The sequence below is a fragment of the Macrotis lagotis genome, chromosome 3 (assembly GCF_037893015.1).
Source record: "Macrotis lagotis isolate mMagLag1 chromosome 3, bilby.v1.9.chrom.fasta, whole genome shotgun sequence".
Classification (NCBI taxonomy): Eukaryota; Metazoa; Chordata; class Mammalia; order Peramelemorphia; family Peramelidae; genus Macrotis; species Macrotis lagotis.
The window spans coordinates 154742093-154763541 of NC_133660.1; the positions used below are offsets into that span (position 1 = coordinate 154742093).

At 31.6% G+C, this 21449-nt stretch overlaps 1 protein-coding gene across 7 annotated transcripts in view; it reads right to left on the minus strand.

Annotated features, from left to right (window-relative positions):
* Positions 1 to 21449, minus strand: part of ADGRL3 (adhesion G protein-coupled receptor L3) — a 966635-nt gene that overhangs the window by 49206 nt on the left and 895980 nt on the right. For all 7 annotated transcript variants that reach the window (XM_074229354.1, XM_074229353.1, XM_074229350.1 and 4 more), the window contains one exon: positions 8370 to 8538. In XM_074229354.1, coding sequence (XP_074085455.1) covers positions 8370 to 8538 — 169 coding nt within the window. The remainder of the gene's footprint in view (positions 1 to 8369; positions 8539 to 21449) is intronic.

Genomic DNA, 21449 nt, shown 5'->3' on the forward strand with positions numbered 1-21449 from the left:
TGAATTATTAATGACTACTCTTTGGATTCAGGCATTCTACCAGTTTGAAAATCATCTGATTATTTTTTCATCTAATCTAATTTCTTCCTATTTTCTACAAGAAGGCATGAAAATCTTGTCAAATATTTGGTCAAAATCTAAGCAAACTCTATCTGTAGTGCTCTTTGTGATTGCCAGCAGAGACATCTTTTCATGAGAGAAAAGAAAGTTTAGTTTGTCCAGAGAAAGAAAAACAAAACAAAACACACAAAAAAAACAACTCTTCAGAATCTGATGAACATTTTATAAAACTTATCTCTTATGTATCTCTTTCCCTTAATCCGAATTCCTCATATCGAAAATTACTAATTTGTAAACGTTTATCAAAATATGTATGTACAATGCTAACCTGACAGTTTGGCACTGAAGGGAAGGGGTGGGAAAGGAGGGTGGAAAAAAATTTATAACTTATAAATATACATATGTATATAGATGAAAATTAAAAAAGAAGAAAAATTTAGTCTGGTATGACTTTTTGATGAATTCATGCTGGTTCTTTGTAGCTATAGTTGTCTTTTCTAGACACAAGAAGTAGGAATGATGGGTTGTGATAAATATTCTTAGAATATTAAACAGATACAAACAAAACTTCATTTGAGTTTGATTTTAGATATCTTAGCAATACAAGATCACTTGTGAGAGGACAAACCTCAAAAGAACATAAGGATTTCAACATCAGAGGTGTGTGTGTGGGGGAAATTTTCCAGGTAAAAGGGACAGGCATGGAGGGCAGGCATGATGAGATTAATAAATGACAAGCCATTCAATTTGCTCAGAATAGATAGTGCATGAAGTAGGAATATCATTGCCTCTTAAGAATTGAAGAGAACCATCACAAAAAGAACAATGGAAAAATGTTAAGTGTGAACAAGCTGGAACAAAAAAACAAAGAAGAGAAATAAGGACATCAGTGGAAAAACCAGCATAAAAGAAAGAATTATGGTATGGTGTCAAAAATGACAGGTGAATGGTCAGAGTGCCAGGGATGTAAATAAAAGACTGGAAAGGTACTTGTTGGTAGAGAACTTTTAAAAGCAAGCTAAGAAATTTTTTTTTATCTAGTAGACAGTGCTTGTTTTTAGGCAAGTTCATGACATCATCCATGGGAACTCATTATTGAATTTCTACAGAAATTCAGCCACTTAAATTCAGTTATTTTTTAGTGTGGCTGTATTTTGTTTGTTTGTTTTTCATAGCAGTTTCAGAAGAAAAAATCTGGAAAATGAATGTTTGGTAGTCATGAGAATAGAAAATTTAGCTTTATATAGCATTTCAAAGGCAAGAATGCTGTTTTCTATTTCTTTTATCTCTTTGCAGCATCAAGAAGTTTGAGCATTGAAAAAGAAAAACAACCAAAATAATAACCTTTACTGTAAAGTCACTCAAACCTAAACCAATTGCTATGCCAGCAGGAGAATCCTATTTGCTGATGTTTTATTTTAAACATTAAACATATGATCAAGAAATTATTTAAAAGAAAAGATGAATCACATGATGTGTCTAGGAAATAGTTATTTTCAACAGAAATTCTTACAGATTGTCATAAAATAGCAATGCTTGATCATTTGTATAATCTAATTCATTTGTGGTTTAATTGCCTATAAATAATTGACCACCACTCCACATTATTTCACTATGAATATTTTCTATATCACTGATAACAGGGAGAAGTCTTTTGGTGAGAGTTGCTACTACTCAAGACTGCCAAAGTCAGAAGAACAACCATCTTGGAAATATTCTGGTAGAGAGTGAAGAAAAACAATATACTGGACTGGATAAATAAACACTATTAAAATTTTTTGCTGTTAAAAAAGATCTATAGGAGAAATCTTAGTCACATAAGTATATAACTTACATAGTAAGAAGAAGAAAAAAGATTGGAAAGTTAGATGTTCTTGCATTAGAAAAAAATAAGTATAGACATGCAAAATGCTAAAATTTCAATAATTTGATAATTAAACCTAAAATTTCTTGAATTAAACAATATATAATTGATGTACTAAAATAAGCATATAATAAGCAAATTGAAACAAGGAAGCAGTGAAAAATAAGCCAATTTGCTTCCTTGCTCCAGATGCTGGCTCTTTTACATTATCTTAGGGTGTCCTAGGATTTGGGTAAAAGGCTTTCTCCCTTAAGGAAATTGTCCCTCAACAATCTGATAAAATCTAGTTACATTCAAGTCAGTTGTCAGCTTAAAAAATGTTTCATGCTTCACTATTTCCTTTTGACTAAAATAACAGGAATAAAGAATGATAACTTTGGAGATGGAAAGTTCTAATTTAGGTCAATTTCTTTATTTTACAATTTGAGAAAACAGGTTCTAAGGGGTGAAACTTTTGCAGATAATCAAAAAAGAAGCTTTGCATCTTTTTTTTCCTTTTTTTCTTATGAGTTTAAAGTTTAAAGTTAACAAAATACTGTAAATTGCCCAAGTTGGAAAATTATCATTCCTTATTGTTTAAAAATTTATATTCACTAATATTGAGTTCCATTCCTCACTTCAATTATAAATGTACACCTTAATAATATAGGATAGAAAGATTCAAGAATGGGACATTTAGTAGAATGAATTACTTGGTACAACAACTGTAATGTGTTAAATTAAACTCCGACATACAGATACATAAATATGTGAACATTTTCAACTTGGTGTTGAAAATAGAAAGTACTGTATAGAGCAAAAGACAATGAAAAGAGTATTCAATCAATAGATTCATGTTTGTTTTCTCTGGAGGTTCAAAATCTGCTCCTATTTATTTACTTTAAGTGTCAGAATTTTACAAATCAGCAAAAAGATTGACTTTAGAGGGAAAATGATGTTTACTAATAAAAGCAAACAACAAAGGAGCAAGTAATGTTTGAAAATTTTAAAATATGTTGGGTTTTTGTTTGTTTTAAATATAAAATATTTCTGCTCATTTTTATCAGACATATTGGTTGGGCCTCTGAAAGTATCCACTTGAACTTATAAAGGGTTAAGTAAATCTAACCCTCTATAAGTATGCTTATAAAAACTAAATTTATGACAACATTAAAATAGATTTAGTACTAGTGAACATCATGGCATAACAGATCTCCCTTTCCTTGCCAAAATCCTTCAACAAATGGTCTACACCTGCTCTTTTTAGTTCCTCCTCACTAAGTTATTCCTTAGCTGCTTGCCACCTGGCTTTCATTTGACAAACGCAGTTTTTTTGAAGGGTTCTTAGGACTTAATTATCTTCAGCCCTACATTTTCATCTATCTATTATTATATGCTTCCAATCAGATGTCCATTTAGCACATAAACTTAATATGACCAAAATTGAACATGTAATCTACAACATTCAATATTCAACTTGATCCCTCTTTGAAATCTATCAATGGCACAGCTTTATTTTTACACATTCAAGCTTTGAAACTTTAGCATTGTGTTTGATTTTTCTTTTTTCTTTCTTTACTATACTGACTTAGGTGTCAAGTCTTGTATACTCTCTGAGACTTTGATGTGTTCCCCTGCTGTTAGGGCTCCCACTCTGTAGCCTGCTCCCCTGGCTTTTGTATTTACTTTATACAAATATATGGGACCCCATTAATAAATGTTAGTTGGCTGACTGGCCATTTCTGCCTTCTTCCTGACACCCCTCACATACTGACCTACATACAAATATTGTATTTCAGGTTAACTGAATCACCTCAAGGAAAGAGACAGAGATGCTTCACAGCAGGAATGCAGGAAAAAAACAGTTAAGGTAACAGATTTAAACTGAGCCCAGGCTAGCATAGCAGAACGGTCAGTTCTTATGCCCTTAATTTTCCCTCTCTCCATTTAGTATCTGAGGGCAGAGAGTAGGCTGACAAGCTCATTCTGCTTGAAGCTCAAAGTATTTATCAGCATGAGAAAGCTGTTGATTCCGGGAACCTGCTTGGACTTTGTGGTCTTTCCCTATTCATAATATCTCTGACCTTAAACCTCAGTTTTTATTGATGTCCTCTGGTAAACAAGGAAGCAGTGAAATATAAGCCAATTTGCTTCCTTGCTCCAGGTGTTGGCTCTTTTACATTATCTTAGGGTGTCCTGGGATTTGGGTAAAAGGCTTTCTCCCTTAAGGAAATTGTCCCTCAACAATCTGATAAAATCTAGTTACATTCAAGTCAGTTGCCAGCTTAAAAAATGTTTGATGCTTCACTATTTCCTTTTTGACCAAAATAACAGGAATACAGAATGACAACTTTGGAGATGGAAAGTTCTAATTTAGGTCAATTTCTTTATTTTACAATTTGAGGAAACAGGTTCTGAGGGGTGAAATGATTTGCTCTAGATTATGCAAGTAAATCCTTACACGATTTGAACATAAGTTTTGAAACTCCAAAACCTTGCTATTTTAATTGTATTAACACTGATTGATTTCCTCAGCTTACCACTTCTAAACTTTCTTTCTAATATTTATCTTCCACAAATTGGTTACTATTTATTCCCTAAACATGCATCATGCCCTTCCACTTCCCAAAATTTGTTCATACAATTCTCATAAAATAGCACACTCTTGCCAAAATCTTCTCTATCTTTCAAAGCCAACTCAAACACACCTCGTTTAAGAAACAATACCTGAGCTCCCAATTTAAATATATTCTTTGTTCCTCCATATAATTTTTATTAGTATTCTCTTACAAAACTGAAATTGTTGTCTTTTATTTTTTATTTTATTTTTATTTTATTTTATTTTATTATTCTGATTTATTAATGATTTTATACTTCTCTTTCCACTTGACTTTAGGGGAAAATTGTTTTTTTCTCATTTTTTTAACTGACCACAATGTCTAGCATTGGCTATATATGTAATTAAATGTTAATAGAACTGAATTGAATTTTTCCAACCAATTCTAGCACCGCTGCCCCAGAGTTCATTCTACTGAGCACTATTTTCTTTAAATTCTCCCTTCCCTTGATTTCTGTTTCACTGCATTATTCTGATGCTTCCACTTTTCTGACCATTTCTTCTCTGTCCCCCCTTTCATATACAATCTTTATCTCTTTTATACCATTAACACAGGTCATATTCTAGGGTTTTGTTTTTTCTACCTTCTCACCAATCTTAACTTTTTTTGGGGGGGATTTAAGAGAGTTCATCTACTTTCATTACTTTAAATTCATCTTCTTGATCAATCCCAAGTTTATTGATAAGACACTGTACTGAGCTTCTGGTATTACATTTCCATCTGTCCCTATTATATTACTCTTTATGTTCAAAATGAACTTGACTTCCCCACAAATTGGTTCCCCCTTTTAAATTTTTCTATTATTTTGCTACCCACTTTCCTAAATAGTAAAATTTCTTAATTAGCTTTGACCCATCCATATTTTTATTTCCTGTATATCTTGCTGACATCTTTTTATTTTCAACTTTTCCATTTCTATTGACACTTTTATCAGCTGTCATTTTATTAGATTACTATGATATATACTATAGCCTCTACTCTTCTGGAATCCACTTTCTATACTGTTGCCATATCAATTTTCCTAATATAGTAGTTTCATTATGCTAACTTAAAATATCTTCCCTAATGCTCATCACAATAATCAAACTCTTCTATAACTGGCCCTTCCTTGCTTGATTGCTTCATTAACTTCCAACAAAAAATTCATTCACTCAAGTAGGATAGTCTTTTTATTGTCCCCAACACATGCTAATTGCATTCGTGCCTCTGAAACTATTTCCTGACATTTCCTTGTTTAGAAGACCATTCACTATACTCTTTGTCATTAATGTAACTTAGACTTTGTCATTAATGTAACTTATGATGAGCCAAACCAACAAGAGATGGTTTTGAGAATCCAGACAAGTGACCCAGATTGATTAAAAAAGGTTGAGAATCTGTCTAAATATGTAAATAAGTAAAAGAATTTGCTATTCCAGAGTCATGACTAGGGAAATGACTATAAAAAAAAAATAGATCCTGAATTTGGAAATCAGGTCCAAGGGAAAGTTCTAATAAAATGGTAAGTTCTATTATCCAGGGACTATAAGATTAGTAAAGTTGGAAACAGGGAAGTAGAAATATTGTTCAAAAGATAGGCAAATCATTCAATCTTCACAGACTTGACTGGCAGGAAATTGAAAGATACCGATGGAAGCTGGTAGAGTCATGCTAATATGGGAACAGATGTTGAGACAGATATGAAAATTTGGTAACAAATAAAAACAATAAATCTAGCCCCTTGAGTTACAGAAGTAGAAAGTAAGAAGCTGAATCAGTGAAGATCATGGTGTCATCGATGGAGAGTATAGGAACCCAGGAGATTACCAAGTTTAAAATTCCTAATTTTAAAGATGAGAAAACAGCCAAGACAGGTTAAGTCTTTGTATGCCTAACACACAGTACAGTATCTAGTGTACAGTATGCACCTAATAAATTCTGTCAATTGATATATTTTACAAAGTTATGTGCATAATACATATCAAAGCTGGGATTTAAACCCTGTCCTTTGGATATATATTTTGCAGTTTTAACAATATTAAGAAAATTAAGTCTGTGAAGGGAGTTAAAAATTTGAGTATTTTACCGATGATAAACATCAGAAAATAGTTCTTGGAGAGGTGGAAAATGAAGCAAAAAACCTTGTAGCAAAAGTGCCAGAAGACCGGATGCTAAAATAAGTTACTGAAGTAAGACTCCTTTATTTCTTCCAAGTTTATGGCTAAGGTTGATCCCAGAATCTGAGATTGAACTGATACAAGTTGGGGCTCAGTTGCAGCTGCCAAGATTAAAATGATATGAGGACAGGGAGCAAGGCAGACCATTTTCCTCTCTACCTACTCATATGCTCTCTTCAAGTTCTACTTTTTCCTATGAAGCCACCCACATAATAACATTAAATTTTCCACCAAACAATGTCTCATCTGATCTTGAACCATCTTATCCTTTTGATTATGTTGTAATTATCCAGAAATACTGTATATTCTTTATCTTCTATAAAATCTATATCTTTTAATGACATTTTTGATGTAATACAATATAGAGATATTCAGGAAAGTAATTGGTTTTTGACTTTTACTAATGGAAAATTATAATTGTAACATGTTATTGATTGAATTGATCCAAACAACTATAGTGGAGAAATTAGAGCTATGATGTACTGAATTGGTAACATTTGAAAAAAAATGAATAAACTTGATATCAATGGGTGCCTATAGATTAATTTTTAGGAAACATACTTCTTATTCTCCTATGTGTCAGTCATGTCCAATTTGTGAACCCATTTGGGGTTTTCTTGGCAAAGATACTAGAGTGATTTTCCATTTAGCATGAGAAAACTGATACAAAGAAAATTAAATGATTTCTCCAGGCTCATACAGCTAATAAATATCTGAAACTGGCTTTGAACTCACATCTTCCTGATTCTAGGAAGAGCACTTTATTCACTGTGCCACCTGCTTGCTCATGAAACATACTCACTAAAAATAATCCCACAAAACATCAAATTATTGTGATTTATATATTATATACAGAGACATATATAGAATACTGAACTAGTTTATTTTAATATATTTTATCGGTAGAGTAATTTATTTAAATGATTAAAATTTAATATAAACAAATAATGAACAAGCATCTCTTTGTATGAAATTAAAAGCAAAATTAAATATTTCAAAGTAATCCAGGTATTTTAAGGCCATAGCAACATAAAATACTTTTAAAAGAGTGTCAAATTTGGATGCAAACTCACCTTTTACATGTGACTTAATTTTTAGAAAATGACTATGTTGAAAGTAATTCTTATTTTTGGCTACAACCTCACAAAGAAATATGTTTAAACTAACTATTAATAATATAATTTTTGAGTACAACATTTAAAATAAAAATAAACTGGAACTTTACAATGTATTAGACATATTCTAAAACTGAAGGCATATTTTCTTGTCAATTAAAATGACTACCATTATCAATGTTAGCAAGCAATAAGAAAGGTTAAAAGGGAATATCATTTCCTAGAGCACCTTCTTAAATTCTAGTTTCCTTTAATTTTATAATTTCTTTAAAAAGAACTATTTTGGAGTGCTATCTGTGGGGTGGGGGTGGGGGAGGGAAGCAAGATTGGGAGAAAATTGTAAAACTCAAATAATATCTTTAATAAAAAAAAGAAAAAAGAACTATTTAAAAACAGAACTATAACTTCTCATCTTTTTAGTTAAAGAAACCCTCAAAATGACAACTGCAACATTATTATTATTATAATCATTAATAAGTTCTTGAATGAGAAAAAAATCAAGGAAAATCTGTAATGTTATGCTTTTTCAAACATAAACTATATCATTTTTATGCATAATTAGAAAAATCTGGCTTACCTTTTTCTGAAGAACACAATGGAAAATGAATATAAACATTCCCTGTAGAGAATTGAAAATGGTGAAGAGATACGCCATGATGACTGTGCTTTCATTAATATACATAAGTCCAAAGGCCCAGGTCAGTCCTAATAGGCAGAGAAGAGCTATTGCACCTATAACCCATGACCTGAGGAGAGAAAAGGGAAAAAGAAAACGATTAAAGGAATCATTCATGGATCATTATAGCAACAGCACAGTAACAATGTAGACACTGAAATATGTATGTTGTGATAATTTTTTTCTATGAAATATGTAAGACAGGTAGCATAAGCACTCTAGGATATTAATACAATAACATACAACTTCAAGTTTGAGGAGAGATACATGTATGAAAATGTTATGAACAAAAAATTAATCTAATCCAAGACAAATGTGTGTATGTTGTTTAGTTATGCAATGCAAATGATATGCAGATGAGGTTTTGGTAAATGGCAAGAAAAAAAGTTTATAAAAATAGGTGAATTTCATTGATCTCATTAGGATGATAGCTTTACATATCTCACCATATCATCTTTACAGTAATTTTTTTGGCCTATGTTTTTCTACTTTTCAGGAGTGCCCCTAACTTCTGTCAAATTTAGTTATTTATTACTGAACTTCTGTTTATTGATACAAATGCAAGGTATGATAGAAGGAAATAATATTTTTAAAATATTTAAATGAGTTTTTAAAGATTTTTCCCAGTCCTAGAAGTGGATAGAAAAACTGCCAAGTGACTAGGGATTTTAGAGACTTTAATCATAAATGCAACTACAGTTTCCATTACAGGTAATTAACTAAAAATCACTTATTGTTCTGGATGCCAAAAAAAATCCATATAGGTTCAGATCATCTTGATTTTGGTAGTCAAGATATTTTGCCTACTATTAGAAGGAATGGTCAGATGCCAAGGAACATTCACCCTTAAGTGATCTGTTAAGTCCCTTGTAGCAAGATGAAATGAGGGAAATGAAATAAGAATAAGGATATTTATCATGTGGAGTACACTGGAACAGAAACCAGTGCCACGGCATTAGTTTCTTTTACTATAAGCTCCTACTTAGTTGATGTATGATTGCTTTTGTAACTATTTTCATACTGCTTTAGAGGTCATCAAAGTCCTCTTCTCTCTGGTCATACTTTGACCCACATAGCATGAAAGAGACCCCTTTAACCTAGTAATAAAAACAAACTCCCTTTCAGCTCATCCGAGAATCTTGCCAAATGATTTTTCATATCAACTTGTGACTAATTCACCTTTTTTGTTTGTTTTGTTTTTGTTAAGCACAATTTCTCTAAATGTTGTTGACTGATATTTCTTTAAAGCTGTCTACCTTCCTTCCACCACAGTGGAGTTAAAGTTTTCTATGTGATTTGTAGCTTTGCCAAAAGAAATTAAACCATATATGATATGCTGCAGTTGCATTCAGTGACATTTATATGACATCTCTATGCTGGGAAAGACAGAAACTAAAAGTGTTTTTGATTTATGAAGGATATTCATTTGAGGTAAGCTATCTTTAAAATAGTCTTTTTAAAAGTGAAAAATAAAATAAGATCATCAAAAGGAATCTGGAGTTTATATCACAGTAATTTTATGATATATATATATATGTGTATATATATATATATATACACATATATATATGAGAAAGAAAAACTAAACTTGGAATAGTTATTCTTAAGATAGCCTAAATTACACATTTTAATTGCTCAAAGAAAGAACTAGTTCATGTTTAAGAAGTTCAAAAGTTTAATTTAAGATGATTTTTATTATATGTAATATAGGCTAAAAAACACAAAATGAGAAAAAATTATTTAACAAAACATTGGTTGACATGAGAAAAAAATTATGTTGAAATGAGAATGAAGAATTGTCCGTTGTTAAAAGCTTGTAACGATTTATCTCAGCTATTTTACTTCTTTTCCCTTTTCTCAATCAGAAATTAGATCAAGGTTTTAACTGCAGGCTAAATTTAATTTGTTTAATTAATAAAAGTTAAATAGTCTAGAATAATGAATCCATATAGTTTGCCTTATGAAATTATATTTTTCCAGCTATCCTTTTTCTCATATTTACATAACTTCACTAAATCCCAAAGGGTAAAATCTTATTATGTCCCTGAATTCAATCAAATGAGAGCTGCTAGGATAAACTAATAGCACCATAGAAGTGACCAATGGGAAAGATGGAGAAAATATTCATTATATTAAGGCAAAAATGTCTACTTTGATTTAGAGCAAGGACAATATGAGCTATTCAACATTATTATTATTACCCTGTAGAAAATTAAATTTAGAATAGAGGGGCACAATTTTATCAAAATGCAATGTGCTCTGACTTTAAAAGGGAAAATAAGTAAAATTCTGATTAAGTGAAAATGGCACTGAACAACAATGAAAACAAAGGACTCTTCACCAGAAGAACAAACTGAAAGTTTATTGCAAAGTTAAGCTTGCATTCTCAGTCTTATTTTGTACTTTCAGGAAAAGAAATTTTAAAGGTAAAAAGAGTAGGGATTTTTTTTGTTATTTTTTTAGAAACTTAGCATGTTGCTTCAATACATTAGTACAGACTTGAATTTTTGCTCCAGATTTCTTTTCTTTTTAATCATGGATGCCCCCCCCCCAGGAAGAAATTAGCTTTATTACTGAAATTATAGAAGACCAAAAAATAAGCCTAATTTTTGACAATTCTTTGTTTTTATTCTGTCTTTTTTCTTTTTTTAAAAAGAAAATATATATAGCAGTTTCCCATTAATGTCAATAGAATTCAGGCCATTTCATGCCCATATGATCACTTTAACAAAGCACCACTCAATCACATTAACAACTGGAAATCTAAAATGTATACCAAACATGGACAACAACACCACGCATGGATGCAGACAGAGGGACACATCACAGATGAAAGAAAAAGCCATTCTAAGCATAACAAGTCTGTACCACATGAAATGACTATAGCTATGACTGTGTCACTCAGTTCAGGTGGTATCCAATTGAAACATGGGAAGCAGAATTGTTCGGCAATACACCTGCAGCGTGTTTACTCTGCATATAAGTTGTATGCCTGACTGTTTTCCTGCACAGTTTGCTCTTCTGCCTCAAGGTGAATGACAGAAGTCTTAATGGTTTTTCAATACTGATTTGACAGCTGGTTCATGGGACCACACTGATAAATGAAATTTATCAGCCATTCAGGTCATTCTTACTTGATGAAGGGTCTGTTATCCTCATAGCTAAAGAATGCATAGACATAAAGACAAGAATACCAACATTAGCATATACTAACTTAAGGCATTTCATATGAAAAAATACCCCAAGTCCCCCAAAGCTTCAGTCTGATCCAATCTTGCTAAAAGGCATCAAACCCCCTGGTATATCTAAGAGGTAAATTCTAAAGCAGCTATATGATAGCTTAAATATTAACAATTTTAAAAGTTTCACATGTATCCTTCATGAAAATCTTTCTAGAAATCCCAATACATCTTTGATTGTGTGCTTATATAGCTTTCTTGACAGAGATATTCAAATTATGATAAGATCATCTTTCTTAAAAGAAATCCAGTGACAAGAGTTCTAAAAAGCCTTAGAATACACATAATAGACCCAGTGGTACTTTAGTCAAACTTCCATCAGGATGCTTGTTGATGGTTACTTCATTTTACATATATATATATATATATATATATATATATATATCATGCTTTTAAGTAATTTTTCCTCTAATTATTAGCTTATGTGTTAAACTTGAGCATTATCTTCTTTCTAAGATAATGGATTTAGTTCATTTGAAAGCCATCTCCTTGATGGAAAATTTAGGGGAGGGGAGGGAGCACAAAAGAGATGGACTATTTGTTTTCAGATTGGTAAAAGAAGTTTCTATAGTAACAAATATTAGGTGAAAAATAAAGAAGGAAACTATATATCCCATCCAAAATTACATTTTAACTCTAGTGGTGACTCCAAGGATTTTGCTTATTGGTTATAAAAAGAAAACAGAAACAGAGCCACATTCTTCTATTCTTTCCCCTTTCATAGAGCTGATGGTAATGGTAATTAAGAAACATATTAAGTATCAATATTATCCTTCCACTACCAAAATGCACTTTGAAAGTCAAACATTATTCCTGTTTATAATGAATTGATTTTTATCCTGTACCTGCTTAAGTCACAGTTCTTTGCCTCTGATCTTAGTTCAGAAATTCAACTGGCTTATAATGAGTTAAATTTAGAAAATCAGTATAGTTGCTTATCACCATTTTATTCTTTCCTTAAGTAAATCTGCTGTGTTTTGAGAATGTGGGTGGATACCTGTGAATCTGGTCTATATCACTGAGCTATCCTTAAGGATGACTGGTTTTCTATTTAGAGAATTCTGGTCCACTATTTCTAATCTTGCAGATGGATTCAGACAATAAATATTTCTTAGTCACAGAAATGAAAGAGGTTTGTTGCTAGCCCCTCATTCCTAACTTCTAATCAATCATACTGTTCCCCAACCCTCAAATATCTAATTAATCATATTATCTTCACTCCCATAATGACATCAATCTTATAGCTAATTGTATTATTTTCTCATCTACTATGTTCTGTTCTTTGTTCTTATCTTATAAAAAAGGATCTGAATATCAAATTCAGGGTCTTTGGCTTAAAACTGATACTTACATTGACCCAATATATTGGCAGATACATGCCTAATACATGGCTAATAAATTGTTATCTTGGTCAGAGAATACATGTCTTAGGCTATCTGTTGAATTTCACTCATGACAACATCAAGAAAATATACAAAATCTGTGTAAAAATACATGTCTGTTTTTTATTACATGTCTGTTTAATAAGATATGAGATGATTTAGTACCAAAATAACAATTGTAATTCTTACCTTCCAGGATAATGCAATTTCAAATAAGATCATTTTGATAATTTAGGAAATGGAGTCAAAAGGAAAATAAATCTTAGACCTTTGAATGATTAATAGGTGAGTACATTTAAGTGCTTTTAATAATTGCACTAGACAAGGAGGATGTGTTTGAGAAGAGAAAATGCATAAACTGGGAAGAATAGGCAGGGAAAGTATGTCAACAAGGAAAAGGCAAAATTTCCTGATAAATATCTTCAAGGATAAAGTGGAAATTCAGATGTTTAAATGAGTGTTTTTTGGACTTCACAAGCTTAATGTTCCATGGACATCTTAAGCTCAACAAAAGGGGACAGAACCAAACTCTTTGTTTCTTTCCCCTCAAAAATACCCCCCTCTTTTGAACTTCCTAATTATTGTCCAGGGCACCACAATTCTCCCCATCACTAATGCTCATTGCCTTGTATTATTTCTCATTGATATTTACTCCACACATCCAATCAATTAAGTCTTGTCTTTGCTACCTCCCTCAAATCTTTCCTTTATATCTCCTTTTCTCTGCTGAACAGCTACCATCCTGATGTAGCCTCTTATCACTTCCTACACACACCTGCTGCTGGTCTTCCTTCTCCCAGTCTCTTCCCTCTCAATATATCTTCCAATCATCGTCAAAGTGATTTTCCTAAACCTTGGATCAGATCATGTTAACCTTTCTCTCTCTAATAAATAAACTGCTCCCTATTTCCTCCATGATCAAATATAAAAACCTCTATCTGGCTTTTAAAACTCTTCACAAACCTACCCCCTTCCTAATTTTCTAATGTTTGTACTTTACTCCCCTACTTTTGTTTTATTATTCTTCAAAGACTACTTGTGTCTTCTGACTTAGAACCTCCAAGTTATTCCCCATCACTGGAATGCTCTCCTTTACTCATCTCTGCCTATTGACTTTCCTCAAGTCAGTTCTAACCCCACCTGCTACAGGAAAGTTTGTCCTTGTCCCCCACTGCCTCCTACTAAGATTCTCTTCCTTTCACTCTGTATAGAATTTGTATGTAAGACGTTGTTCGCAAATTTTCTCCTACCTGGTCAGATGTAATATAAAACTGTGTACAAAGAAACATTACTAGCTCCTAAAAATTGTTGTAAAATATACCTAGAAGTGACAAATTCCTCTTTGTTGATTCTGATGTTAATAATTCATTTAGTTTCTGAAAAAATGTAATTATTCAATATTTGTTCTACTGTCTACCTATTAGATCCTTGTGTTCTCTTACACAATACATGCAAACATATCTATGTATCTATATAGATACATTTATATTTCTCTCTTTCTCTCTCTCTCTCTCTCTTTCTCTCTCTCTCAAAGCTGAAAGCAGGACCTTTTACCACTTAATTTCTACAGCACAGCATATATAAAGAGGTATTGCTAATTGATAAATTTTGGTAAATGAATATATCATTGGTATTCTAATAGATAATGCAAACTCAATTTCAGGTGCAACAATTTCAAAGTACTGTTTCCATGAATCCACACATTTCATTTATGCTTCATTTATATGGACCATTAGATACCTTTACTTATTTTCATAATTTGTAACTCATGGACAGACATATTTTAATCTGAATACCAAGTGAAAATTCAGCTTGTATCAGAAGCATGCTTGAACTGCTAAATTTTTTAAAGGGGGAGAATTCAATCCTTTGTCAATATCAATAAAAATTCATAGTTCCCACTCAATATAGAAATTCATGCTGCTGAAAAGGACCATTCATTAAATTTTCTTCCAGAAAGACATAAATAATAGACAGTGATTCAATACCTAACGATTATGAAAGGATAACTACAATATGCCAGCCCCTTCAATCATTTTTGTCAGATTTCTTACTGATTTATAACACCTGATTCTATAATTTTTCTGTCAACTCCTAATTAAATCAATGATAATTTTGTCTCTATAATAGAAAGTTATAATCACAATTGATTCAAAGTTTTTCATAATGTAAAGCGACATTGCACAGTTAGTTTCATATCTTAATAGTTTTCATCCTCATGCAAGACTGATTTACTGATAAAATTTCATTTAAATTAACTCTAGCTACAGTCTGATTAAACTAAACATGCTTACAGCCTCTATTTTATTGCTGTACAAAAACAAGGGCAAAAAATATAAAGAACTGAAATGCACTTGGTACGAATTAATAAGAACTCATATGCTTTCCCAAATCTTATATGAGGTATTTTGGAAAAAATGACATAAACTGGTTGGCATGCACAAATTTCAAATTCATTAGTAAGCAAAGGCTTTGAACATTAACAAAAATGAAAATATGATGAAATAGATTAAGTATAATCAAACTTTTTTATCATCTATATATGTCAAGGTACATTATTATCTTAGTAATCCATAAAATTTTCAATATTATCTAAATCAAATAACTATCTTCAGAAAAGACAATCAGTAATTTGTTTCTAAGATTTCTTTGAAAATAATGCAAATATGATGACTATTATGCATTTTGCTGAATATCTCAAATTTTTAAATAATCATACATACCTCTGTTTTAATTATTGCCCTCAAATTAACTCAATAATATCTCTACTCAAAAAAATATACTGAGTTTTAATTTTATCTCCCTAAATGAGAAAAGAAGAAAAAAACTGTATATGAGTGAAGTATAGACAGTATGAATTCTGGTCAATTTCACCATAAGCAATAAAGACAAGGGACAATAGGGCATAAATGGACAAATGATAGGTTTAGTTATGACCTAGGATCAACATTTTATAATCAGCTGAACCATTTCAGTAGGTTTCTAGAAAAGGTTGAGGGATTTCCTGCATGTAATTAAAAAATTGAATAAATTTACATTTTGAGGATAGTTATAAATGTAAGACATTCAAATTTTGCCTACCTAACCTTTTAATTCATATTTACCATACTCTTTCTTATAGAATAATTTTAGGTTATACACAATTTGATTCTAAGTGAATCTGGGATGTTGGTCCTCCTTCCAACAATGCAGATATAATAATAACACATTTTTGCTTTTTCAGTTTATTCAGTTCTTAAGCATGTACTGGTGCCCATTTTCTAGATATTTTAACATTCACTAGGTACCAGTGAAACAGACAATCCTTCTGTGATCTCTTTATTCTACTATGTAATCATTTCCTGTATGATTGTTTATAACAATTTACATATAAATTATCATTCATAATATACTGTAGCCTATTTAACTTCATGGATCTCTCCATTGCCCTTTGGTTCTCCAGCAATTATGAGTCTTTCTAGTATATGTTGTTCCAAGTAACCATATAATATCACTAGAAGGATATTGGTAAGAGATAAATGGCATTGTGTTGTTGCATTTGTTGGACCACAGCTTGGGATCATTAAAAGCACTTTCCTGTTCCCCTTTTGCAATAAAGTTGACTGTTTCTTCCTATTCTACTCTAAACATGTCTACCTGAATTGACCATCTAAGACAGATGCATGTTTGGACTATGACTTTAGCTTCATAACATTATTTGAGGAATACATATTCTTCATCCATTTTGTTTTTCTTAAATTTATTCCTAAACTGATTGCTTTTAAAAGGCTATTAATTTAATTGAAGGAATTCTTTAGCAATTTACGACTTAATATAGAAGAGGAATATCATTGAAAGAATTGTGGGGATTTAGTGAACCATACTGACTTTATTTTGTGAATCAGTTTTGGAGCTAGCTCAATTCCTATTCTATTCAATTATGTGTCTAGTACCATTTCTGTCTTATGAGAAAAATTATTTTCAAAATTGTTAGAAAGCTTTATTGCTGTTTGAACTTAGTTCTGTGTGGTTGGGAAGTTGGGAAGTTGGACCACTTCTACCTTCTGCTTAGAGACCCTTAACAAAGGACCTGGGTTATGCAGACCAGAAACCCAGACAGATATAAAAACTGATACAGTTTTCTTACAATCATACTTCTCAAACTACCTATATATTTTATCTGAAAACTGGCCCCAAACTGGTCAGTTACTGGTTTTTTTTTTTTTTACTGAATACAGATTCTTGAGCAGAGTGAGGGTAGGGTGGAATGGAACACATCTTTTTTTCTGATTTGGGGGAAACTGAACCTCTTTGCTCTCCTCTCAATTTGGAAAATCTTTAATCATTCCTCCATTTAGAAATTGTATCCTGATTTTTTCTTGTCAATTGTTTTCTTTTACTACATAAAAATTTGTCTGCCCCAGTATTCAGTGCCATGCTGAGGAGGCCTCGTCCTATTTGTTATGAAATTCATATGTATTACTTAATAAACTTATATACTTGGAAGTTGGAACCTTTACTTCTTCACGTATTTTATTTTTTTACCTGCCACACATGGAAAACAATGAGAACTTCATAATAGAGGGGTCCTTGCAATTTTATTCTATGAAATATTACTTCCAAGATAAAGGCAACTGGATACCTTTAGCAAGCTTACAGTTTATTTTACACATTTCTTAATACTGAAATTCAGTAAAAACAAAACAAAAACAAAAAAGGAAAACCCAGAAAACCAAAAACTTATCTCTGCCATTTCAACAATTAAGAAATCTTAGAGAAACTTGAGAGTTATCTTGCTGGTGGAGTGCTTTTAAGGAAGCCTTGTAATCTCTTGATTCAGTGTTATATTATAATTATATAGTATTAAAAAAAATTATGTGGGATCTTTATACCTCTCAGTCAATCATCAACTTTGAAGAAGTTGTGAGATATACAATAGACAAATTGTTTGCAAAATTCCTTATGTTCCCTTCCTGTATTGCTATCAAAGGATGAAAATAGTGATATACATCTTTCTTATAAAAAATCTGCAGCAATAAGAAATCATGAACCTGACTGGGTGATTATTGGCGTCTTCTCACCTTTTTTGCAATTATTTTTTCTTGTTTATTTTTAATCTTTCAATATCTTCTATCCCTTTCAATATATTATAAATGAATCTTTCAATGATTTCATAATTGTGGAACTCATGAGCACAGATCTCTTGTGTAATTGGTCTGATAGATTTCAATACAATTCAAATAAATATCTGGTGAATTTAATGCACAATCAAGTTTAATTTAAGAATATCAGCTACTTTTGAAATTTTTTAACAGTTTTAAAGAAAAATCAAAGACAAAATTTCATTTTGAGAAACAAAATATTCATTCCAGAAACAAATTTTGGCACTCAGGAGAAATTATGAAAACTAAACTCAGAAGGATGTTATAAAAAATGGAGAATGTTTTCCTCTACATTAAAAAATTTAATATAAAGAAGCAGTGAAATTGAAATGACAAACCTAAGCCTAATAATATAAGTAAAGAAGACACTATTTTTCACTTTGTAGAGATAAGTTTACTTAATTTTTGAAAAATTCAAATAGCTAGATATAAGTACTTTTAAAAACCATATTCTTATTAATAATTAAATTCTCTTCACCTTAGTAATAACAGCAAATGCAAAATGCTTAAATGGGTTTGTCTTCACAATTTTTGAGAAATTTCTTACTTAGATATTCAAAGAACTTTTTATTCGAATAATATAAAAACAAATCCCCCTTCCCCCCCTTAAAAAATTTGGCTACAAATAATATGCCTTCAGGATTTCCATGTAAATGATCCCTAAACTTTAGGTTCATATTGATTAGTTTGTATCAGGTGGGAAATTAATCAGGGGATCTCTGATCCTTTGATTTCTTCTCAATCCCCTTGAAACAGTAAGATTCAAGTAGGAGACAGCAAAGTGATGAGTTGTTAAGATTTTAAAGATAAATATGTTATTATTTATGTTTTGTTATCCCTTTGGAAGTGTGGGAAAGCTCTTCAATTATACCTGCTGAAATTTAAGATAGCAAAATATTGCAAGTCTAAGGATGAGTGATAACCCTATTGAAGATAAAAATAAAAAGAAGACTAACACTCAGAAAAATAACTCTGAAAAATATAAGCCCAGGAAGTCATTTAAAAAAAATACCCCCAAAAAAAACCTCATGAAAAGAGAACCCTGCTCTTAAAAAGAAGCTGCTTCTCACTTTTGGCAGGTAGGAAGAATTTTTTTTCTCCTCATCCTAATGAACATTTATACTCACATATTTAAACATACATACAATAAACAACACATACACACACACACAGGTAGCTATCATGGAATTTTTCAGTGGAGTAATTTCACATGTCTGAGATAGGTAGTAGGGAGTCAGTTTATGAAGTCTACTGAAACAATATGGCCAGTGGAACCATATCAAGAAATACGAGAAAAGAAGGGATACAAGAGCCATGCAGTATTGAAGCATGAGTTTCCTAGGACAGTGCTAGTATATATTGGCTGTTAAGAAATGTTTATTATCTGACTGGTAACTAAATGTGTGCTTCTCTACTGATGATATACTGTTATGTTGCATTTGTAAAGTTCGGTTCAGGGCTGTAGAATGAACATTTTGCATTCTAGAATGAACATTTCGTAACTACTGATCTCAGGTTGCTATTTCAGTATATGCATTTGCTTAGATCAGTATCCTTTAGCTGACCTTTGAGGATAAGCACACTGGGGAATTATACTTTAGGAATTCTAATTTAAACACTTACATTAGATAGTCTTCCCCTGCATAACCCAATCTCTGAGAATGAGTTATAAGGATTATTCCCAAAGAAGATTTATAATATTTTGCTTGATAATTTTCATGGTTTTTTTGCATCATTTTTTATTAATTAAATCTAAAATCACTGACAAGAAAGTGATGCCAACTTTTCTAGATGCTGGACTCAGTAACAGGCACTGTGCCTTATAAATAGTGAGCACACACTAAATATCGGATGAATAACTATATGAATAAAGCAACTAGGTTTTAGAAAAGCTTGAATGAATAATATAGTTGTATGTTAGATATATTCAATATTTAACTATAATTTATTCCAAATAGTCATATTTACAATTAAAACATAACGAGATTTTAAAAAACCACCAATAAGGCAGTAGCAAAATTAAAAAACATTACAAATCATCTTTCTAATCTAAAGAATGCTTTCATAATTAAATCACCAACATCAATGAATTTCTTCATAGATTACTTAAGTGAGAAAGCTGTGATATATATATATATATATATATATATATATATATATATATATATTTTTTTTTTAACCAAAGTTAACATGGACATTTATCTGTGAAAAACTGACTGGAGAAAGGAGTGAAATATGATAGAGAGGGGTCACATAAGGAATTTAAACAAAGCCTACTAGAGAGCTGCACAAGCCATACTACTATCTCTCTTATATTGAGGGGCTGTCACATGTGTTCAAGCTTCTGGCTCAGATCAAGTGTAAGCTTTATTGACAAAGCCTGGGATCAATATCTAGTCTGTGAACTTTAACTTGGAATACTGCCATAGAATCAACAGTAAAGTGGCTGACTTCATCCCACTGGAGCAAAAAAAAAGTCAACTAACTGCCCACTGTGTCTACCTGGTTAAGCAAAACAGTTGTGCTTCTGTGTTGAATACTGTGTAAGCATAGATAAATAGCGTGCAGTGGGCCATAATATGAGCTTTTCGGTAGTATCATCTAACATCCAGCCAAAGAAAAGCTCATTGTCTACAAATTAAGACATAGGGTCATTTATTATCTAGAATAGTTAATAGTTTTTGATTCTATAACTACCACATATGTACCCAAAGGGCAATGCATTTATACTCACATATTTAAACATACATATAACAACACAAACACACACACACAAACACACACATAGCTATCATTCCCATCTTGAAATAGCTTTGGAAGCTGATGAAAATTGGCCTGCTGCTGGTATCACATACATTCCTAATCATGAATAACAGATCTTATCACACATTGCACTGCCAATCAGTATAAGATATATAAAGCAGAAAAAAAGACAAGTCATTACATGCAAAATATACTTGCTCCTCTTCTACTTCTTGCTCTATGAACTGCAATCAATTCAAAAATAAGATTTCCTTTGGAACGGGTTTTTCCCTATTGGCCTCAGTTTTCTCTACTCCACTATTTTTGCCAAGAAACCTCAAAAGAACTCAGGAAACGTCAGACAGAAGTAAAACAACTAAAGTAAAAAACAACTAAAGCACCACCAACACCACCACCACCACAACAATGTTACTTCCAAAATATATTTACCTTCCTACCTCTTACTCTAAGAGCTGT